Raw genomic sequence first — 8,356 nt, forward strand, 5'->3', positions numbered from 1 at the left:
ATCGTTTCTCGCAAGCGCTCGCCCGTCCGCGCGTAGTGCGGGAGACACCGGTAGTCGGCGCAAGGCGCTCGGGACAACAAGAATGTGAAAAGCAGTCCAGCGGGCATATAGCGCGTCCGCGCGTAGTTGCGAGCGGCACCGCTAGGCGGCGCAAAGCGCCCGGGCCAACCTGGAAGTGGAAAGCCGTCCGACCAGAATATAGGTCAGACCCCCTGCGGTTAAAGGACGAAAAAAGTTCTTGGCGCCAGACGCCTCACTTTCAAGCGCAAGTCGCTAAAACGTTGGAGAAAGAGGCAGAAGGAAGCGCTAGACGCTAGCTCTCGACAATAAAGGAAGTTCTCGGCGCTAGACGCCGGACTTGCAACACATCACCACGTCTCGCAAACAGGACGGGGCATTCTCAACTCGGCCATCAGAGGTCGAGATCATCTCGCGGCGCAGGACTCGCCCAGCGCCGCTACATCTCACCTCGGCTAAGCAGAGAAAAGTCGGCGCTCAGTCGCCTCCAGCATCAGGCGCTCGGTCGCCTCCAGCCTCAGGCGCTCGGTCGCCAAGAGCTCACGGCGCCCAGTCGCCTCCGGTAACCTGCGTTCGGTCGCCAAGGAAAACCGGCGCACAATTACCGAATCCACCAGGAGCTCAGCCGCTGCATCCTCTGAGCACTATAGACCTGATCCTCGGCGACAGTCCGCCATACGCCAGGAACGAACAACCGGCTCCAGGAGCTCCACTACCGCTGTCCAAGCAGAATCACCTCCCGGGCAGCCCCGGGACGAAAAGGAAGGACACTAAGGCCCGGCTGCAAGCACTGTTCGGCGCTAGCCCGCCAAAGACCAGCCCCGGGCGTACCGGTTCAAGAATTAGGAGGGATCGACCGGTCATTCCGGACATCGGACGGCCACGGAGTACCACGCCTCCGATCCAGTGGTACCCTCCTCCTCTCATTTCGCCGCCACGAAGGACGCCACGAAAGGAGAGCATTGCCACGCAGACGAGCCCCCGGAAAATCTACGTTGACGGCGACGCAAACAAAGAAGCGGGGAGGAAGGGCACGTAAAGTGCTATTAAACAACAATAGTCAAACGTGCAATCCCAATTATAATAAAGAGAATCGTTTATATAAATGTAAGACGGGAACGGAGAGAACAGAACAAATTATATTTATGATGACAAAAACATTTATTTCTCTACCTACAACTTTGGGTTACGAACTGCATAAAACAAACTAGCATAGAAACTACGCGTATAACCGCGTACCACACGGAGCGACCCACAGTTATAATTTAAAGAATTACTGTTTGGTGGGGCTTGAATAGTGATGTGCTTTTCATCGGGAGCGGTGCACTTGGACATAGTACAATTGGACACGGTGCAAATGGACACGTTACAAATGGACACGAGATTGTGTGCAAAATCTTATGTCCTTTTGTAATGTGTCCATTTGCACCGTGTCCAATTGTACTATGTCCAAGTGCACCGCTCCCGATGAAAAGCACATCACTATTCAAGCCCCACCAAACAGTAATTCTTTAAATTATAACTGTGGGTCGCTCCGTGTGGTACGCGGTTATACGCGTAGTTTCTATGCTAGTTTGTTTTATGCAGTTCGTAACCCAAAGTTGTAGGTAGAGAAATAAATGTTTTTGTCATCATAAATATAATTTGTTCTGTTCTCTCCGTTCCCGTCTTACATTTATATAAACGATTCTCTTTATTATAATTGGGATTGCACGTTTGACTATTGTTGTTTAATAGCACTTTACGTGCCGTTCCTCCCCGCTTCTTTGTTTGCGTCGCCGTCAACGTAGATTTTCCGGGGGCTCGTCTGCGTGGCAATGCTCTCCTTTCGTGGCGTCCTTCGTGGCGGCGAAATGAGAGGAGGAGGGTACCACTGGATCGGAGGCGTGGTACTCCGTGGCCGTCCGATGTCCGGAATGACCGGTCGATCCCTCCTAATTCTTGAACCGGTACGCCCGGGGCTGGTCTTTGGCGGGCTAGCGCCGAACAGTGCTTGCAGCCGGGCCTTAGTGTCCTTCCTTTTCGTCCCGGGGCTGCCCGGGAGGTGATTCTGCTTGGACAGCGGTAGTGGAGCTCCTGGAGCCGGTTGTTCGTTCCTGGCGTATGGCGGACTGTCGCCGAGGATCAGGTCTATAGTGCTCAGAGGATGCAGCGGCTGAGCTCCTGGTGGATTCGGTAATTGTGCGCCGGTTTTCCTTGGCGACCGAACGCAGGTTACCGGAGGCGACTGGGCGCCGTGAGCTCTTGGCGACCGAGCGCCTGAGGCTGGAGGCGACCGAGCGCCTGATGCTGGAGGCGACTGAGCGCCGACTTTTCTCTGCTTAGCCGAGGTGAGATGTAGCGGCGCTGGGCGAGTCCTGCGCCGCGAGATGATCTCGACCTCTGATGGCCGAGTTGAGAATGCCCCGTCCTGTTTGCGAGACGTGGTGATGTGTTGCAAGTCCGGCGTCTAGCGCCGAGAACTTCCTTTATTGTCGAGAGCTAGCGTCTAGCGCTTCCTTCTGCCTCTTTCTCCAACGTTTTAGCGACTTGCGCTTGAAAGTGAGGCGTCTGGCGCCGAGAAACCCTGCAAGACGCCGCGGATAGAGAGCATCATCTCGCTACCTACGGTGGCCGAGATCGCCCTCCGGCGCAAGACTCGCCCAACGCCACTACACTTCACCTCGGCCAAACGGAGAAGAGTCGGCGTTCATCCGCCTCCAACATCAGGCGCTCGGTCGCCTCCATCTACGGGCGCTCGGTCGCCTCCAGCTACAGGCGCTCGGTTGCCTCCAGGCTCGAAAGCTCGGTCGCCTCCAGCTACAGGCGCTCGGTCGCCTCCAGGCTCGAAAGCTCGATCGCCTCCAGCTACAGGCGCTCGGCCGCCTCCAACAACCGGCGCTCAGTCGCCTCCAGCCACCGGCGCTCGGTCGTCGATTAATCTGGGCACGGTGGACCTGACCCTCGGCGCCAGTCCACCATCCGCCAAGGACAAACCATCGGCTCCAGGAGCCCTGCTACCCAGGAAGAAAAGGAGCAAGGACCGACTTCAGGCTTTATTCGGCGCTAGCCCGCCAAAACCAATTACCGGGCATTCCGGCTCGAAAGCCAAGAGGGACCGACCAATCACGCCGGACATCAAACGACCGCGGAGTATCACGCCTCCGATTCCGTGGTATCCTCCGCCGCTTGTCTCGCCTCTACGACGAACGCCCATTAAACGGGATAGTACCACGCAGACGAGCCCCCGCAAAACCGGCATCGACGCAGCGACGCAAACCAAGCGACGAAGTGGAAGAGCACGTAAAGTGCTAGTAAACAACAACTACCAAACGCTTAATCGCAATTGTAATAAAGAAAATCGTTGGCACAAATGTAAGACAGGAATGGAGAGAACAGGATAAATTATATTCCTGATGACAAAAACATTCATTTCTCTACCTTCCAATAAGATAAGTTGGGTAGTATCCTAAAGCGATAGATCTCCTATCCCGTACCTACCCACACCCAGAATAACAAGATTTTGTGGAGGAGTCGAAGTACCCGGTTTTGTCCTACCGGTAGGGTCAAACCGGTACCCATTTGAAGATATGCAAAACACTGTGTAATTACAAAATCTAGATTTATTTTAATCAAAATACAATATAAAGATGTATTCTATCGACAAAAATCACAAATGAAGATATCCTCTTGTTCGATATTGCTGCAGGACTTATTTATTTAACTTTTTAACTTTAGGGATCTCAAAAAGCTTTTTTTTAGTGGTTTCTTTTTTTGAGCGTTAGTTTTTGTTTTCAACTGCTTTTTGTGGGGACACAAAGTCAGGATAACACTTCTTCCTCTTTTTATTATATAAGATGTGTAAGTACCCGGTTTTGCCCCAACACAAGAAAAGTAATAAATATGACGGTTGTATATTCCGGCGTACAAAGTGCCGATCAAAACTAATATGATATACTCTCTAATATATACAGAATACAAGATTTTACCCAACTTTCCCCTATATTTTTTGCAGAACAAATATTACAAAATGAATCTACAAAAAGTAGTGAAATCCCTCTAAAAAAACCATTCTAAAGAAGGGTAAAAAACATATGCCAAGTACATGAAAAGATATCCAAACTTGTACGCGATAAATATAAATCTAAAAAGAAATAATAAACACTATTAACAATTTCTTAATCTATTTAAAAAAATATATGAGATCAATCTAACTAGCCAAGTACTTATGTTGTATGCTATAATATCAATTCATGCACTATCTACACTATTTGACGCTATTTTCGCTCCAATCTAAGATTACCATCAAAATTGCGGTACTTTGTCGATCTAGTGACTTTAGGGCACGGGCGCGATAGCAATGCGCGGAAGCTCTCTGATCGGCGCTCAGCACTTTAAAGTGCGGCCAATCTTCACCGTCCACGCTCGCGACGTCATTGAATTTTTCACACGCTATTCGCCGAATCCGCGGTCTTTTTTTCAGAAAGATCTAATTCGCACATTATCCTGTCGGATGATGCGGAACTTCCGACTAAGAACTTTCTGGAAAGACGGACCAAAAAAAGCCAGGCGAATTTTGGATCTCGTGATCTTGTGGCAGTCGCATAAAAACTCGAACGCGAAATCACGGTCACTTGCACTCGCGAATTATGGATAAAGTTCTTACATAAATTAGTCAAAGTCTTCCTTGAGCCTCGAGAAAGGAGAAGCCTTTTTGTGGGAATTACGCTTTCCTAAAAAATACATTAAACTTTCTAAATTTTGTAAATACTTCTTTCTTTGTAAAAATATAGTTTTGTTAAGATCAAATTGATTAAGTTATTTACCTGCTACATTTTCACTCACGTGCGAACAATAATATATGTAGATAATATATAAATGTATTTCATAAATTGAAATTTTAGTAAACTCGTAAATCATTATATATTTTTTTGACACATGCTTTTTGTATAAAACTTGATAAAATTTTATATAAGATATGTAAATAAATTACACCAAAATTTTCTTTTAAATTATATATCCTGTAAGACATACTTTGCAAATCAAAGGAATCCTAATCGTTTGATATTGTAGCATATATACAGGGTATCTCTAAAGTCTGACCCCACCCCTAGATCTCGGAAACGGGTTTAAATATGGAAAAATGTCTCTGACAAAATTTGCATGGTTTGAAGGGGGCCACATGATGAAAATATCTACTTGACCTTAAGTGATCTTTTCAAGGACAGGTCAATGTGATCGATGTTTTCTTAAATGGAACCCTCTATTTTTTATTGTATATTCTTGGAGCTCTTGTCCAGACGTTTTCAGATAAAATTTTATATAAGATATGTAAATAAATTACACCAAAATTTTCTTTTAAATTATATATCCTGTAAGACATACTTTGCAAATCAAAGGAATCCTAATCGTTTGATATTGTAGCATATATACAGGGTATCTCTAAAGTCGGCAAAATTCTTTTTACTCTCAGATTTTTTGTAGGAAGACAAATCCAAAAAAGTACCCGGTTTTACACTACTTTCTCCTATATAATTCAAATTTTAATAGACTCGTAAATCATTATATATATTTTTTTGACGCATGCTTTTTATATAAAGCTTAATGATATTTTATATAATATGGAAATTTTTAATATCAAGCGATGCGGTAGCATCGCGACGCCAAGTATATGAAAAAACTGGATCCGATTGTTGAGAGTCACTGCATTATGTCAAAGCCCTACCAATAGCTTATTCGAAGTTTTATATCTAATAAACTTTCGATTAAAATACCTCCGGAACTAAAGCCGTAATCAAAAATCAAACGGCACTTTTCTGAAACAATGTAGATGCATGCTTTCGATTGCGACCGGTTTCAATAAAATTGATCAATCCTGAAATATGATAATCATATACCAGAATTGTGACATTTTAATTCTTCAACTTTCAGACTCACGCATGTATATTATGTGCTCGCACCCACATATGCAAAACGATTTTGTCCCTCACGCGGCTTTTATATCGCTCATGTACGATTATTCGCTTGATGCAAAATGCTTTAAGGGACAAAATCATATGTGAATGTATGTGCATACGTACAAGATACGTATAAGATAATCATGTCAAGGCTATAAGAGTATATATCGCGGATAAAATAATAATGTTAAGTTTATAACAGTATACGTACTTATATCACGAAATAATGCAATGAAGAGAAGAAGAGTAATAAAATGTATTATGCAAGGCATTGTTCAACGTGCTTCGGTTTTATCTATTAGCCAAGTGATAACTATTGTAAATGACATTGGGACTGAGAACATTGACGTCATACAATAATGATGATAAGAGAATTATTGGTTAAAATTATGCGCATTTTCTGAAGTAAGTACATGCACGTATACAAATCTTGCATTCCATAAAATAATATTAAAAATAAACACTATAATACTATAATTTATATATATACTAGCACAACACAACGCGCGCTTCGCGCGCGCTATTTATTCTTTTTCATTAAACATTTTTAACGATCTTTCTGTCTCTTTCTCTCTCCCTCCCTTTCTTTTGCTTATACTTCCTCTTCTTCAATTTTAACTTTCTCTCTCTTTTTCCCTCTCTATTGTAACGATACCGTTACTAACGGCCTAGCGGCAGAGCTGCCAGTTCGTGGGAAATGGGAGCCCCCACCACTTACCGCGGGACTTACTAACACAGACCTCTCCTCCCCTCTCTCTCTCTCTCTCACTCACTCGACCACATTCGATTCACATCATCGAACATCAATCAAACATGCAATTTTAAATATACTTTAAATATATTTTCCAAATTCAATAATAAATATCAATGAATATTTACTGACCCCTCTCACGATAAATTTTTAATAATATTTCTTAATAATATTTAACAATATATTTAATAATACTTAATAATATTATTATTTGACATTATATTTATTCTCCTTCTTTTTTCCTTCTCTCTCTCTCTCTTTCTCTCTCTTTCCCCTCCACCCTCTCTCTCTCCTCTCCCTCCCTCTCGCTCTCTTATTCACTCGACCACATTCGATTCACATCATCGAACATCAATCAAACATGCAATTTTAAATATACTTTAAATATATTTTCAGACACGCATTTTTAAATATTCTTTAAATATATTTATACTACGAATATTTACTAACCCCGCTCACGATGTACAAAGTGTCACCGAACTGTCACCGAACTGTCACACCAAACTGTCAAACACCGAACTAAACTCGATTAAACGTTCACACCTCTCATCGACGCATCATCGACCGCCAATCAGACACGCGGTAAAATGGCAACAATACGTGCGATACATATCGACTCAAAACGCTCATTTCACGCGTCTACATGACTTTTTTTGTAGAGGATAATGTTAAGTATAAATATATATTTATTTTACTTTCTTTAGATTTGTAAGGAGCTTCAGACAATATCACCGAAATTCTTGCAATTTCTCCTTTCTTTCTCAGGCTATGAGAACAAAACTTCGATGGCGACTTTCCATCTTCGTGCATAAATCGAAACCAGGTCGATGCTTTATTTCCGATACTTAAGTCGAGCCCGCGAAAAGCCGTCGGATACAAAGCCGAAGCGCCATAACCACTTAAGGAAGCTTTCGTGGGAGGCTCATGGGATAGAATCTGCGTCTCATGGAGTATATAGTATAGCATAAGCGGATTTAAGACGCTCCGTTATATCTTTATAAATGGAACTACTCGGGCCCCGCGCGCGGAAACGCCTTCATATCGCTCAAGGGATTTGCAAAATTACGTCTTTGTTGCCCGCGTCGCGCTGTCCCGGGAAAAATCTCGAGAAAAATCGTCGGCCTTTGAGCCACCAGATCGACGCATAACGCGGATTGCCTGGCGAGTGATGATGCCGATAATTACGATGATAATGGCCATTGGGATGCTCTATCGCGTGAGATATTTGAAATTAAGGGCCCAGTCTGTTCTAGCAGTATGAAAAATTGATAATTTTTAGGAATTTTTTTTGAAAGATATTAGAAATTGATCTTTTTTGGCCTTTTACATATGTTTTTATTGATGTTTAAACAGTACGTTAGTATTTTTAAATCTTGGATATTTAGCTTTCTTTTTGTTCAATACGAGCGTAGCGTATTCGAAAATGCATGATTCGACATGCTACACCTCGTGTAATTGTTAGAAATAAATAAATTTGGACTAGTTTTATTCTATAGAAAGTTTATGGGATTGATATTGAGCCTAATTTCACTAGAGAAAATTGAAGAATAACAAAGAAGTGTCATTTTAAAATTAGATATTTCAATTTCGCTGAAATTTTTTCATTTCTTAGAGATTAGAAAAATATTAAGTATCAATTTTTAAAATTTTA

At 43.1% G+C, this 8,356-nt stretch overlaps 1 protein-coding gene across 1 annotated transcript; it reads left to right on the forward strand.

The window, feature by feature from the left end:
- Nucleotides 1-1,463: 1,463 nt before the first annotated feature.
- LOC115233233 (proline-rich receptor-like protein kinase PERK2) lies at nt 1,464-3,401 on the forward strand. Its single transcript, XM_029803546.1, has 2 exons — nt 1,464-1,559; nt 2,544-3,401. Exons 1-2 carry the CDS (start codon nt 1,464-1,466, stop codon nt 3,399-3,401), a joined length of 954 nt encoding a protein of 317 aa, XP_029659406.1.
- The last annotated feature ends 4,955 nt before the right edge of the window (nt 3,402-8,356 follow it).

This window comes from Formica exsecta, unplaced genomic scaffold (assembly GCF_003651465.1).
Source record: "Formica exsecta isolate Colony F162 unplaced genomic scaffold, ASM365146v1 scaffold164, whole genome shotgun sequence".
Taxonomy (NCBI): Eukaryota; Metazoa; Arthropoda; class Insecta; order Hymenoptera; family Formicidae; genus Formica; species Formica exsecta.

What these genes read in the sequence shown, in the direction of transcription:
- LOC115233233 (XM_029803546.1), top strand. Translation starts at nt 1,464, where the DNA reads ATGTCCAAGTGCACCGCTCCCGATGAAAAGCACATCACTATTCAAGCC. An exon ending in ACTGTGGGTCGCTCCGTGTG is followed by an intron (nt 1,560 to 2,543) that starts GTACGCGGTTAT and finishes CCAACGTTTTAG; the next exon opens with CGACTTGCGCTTGAAAGTGA.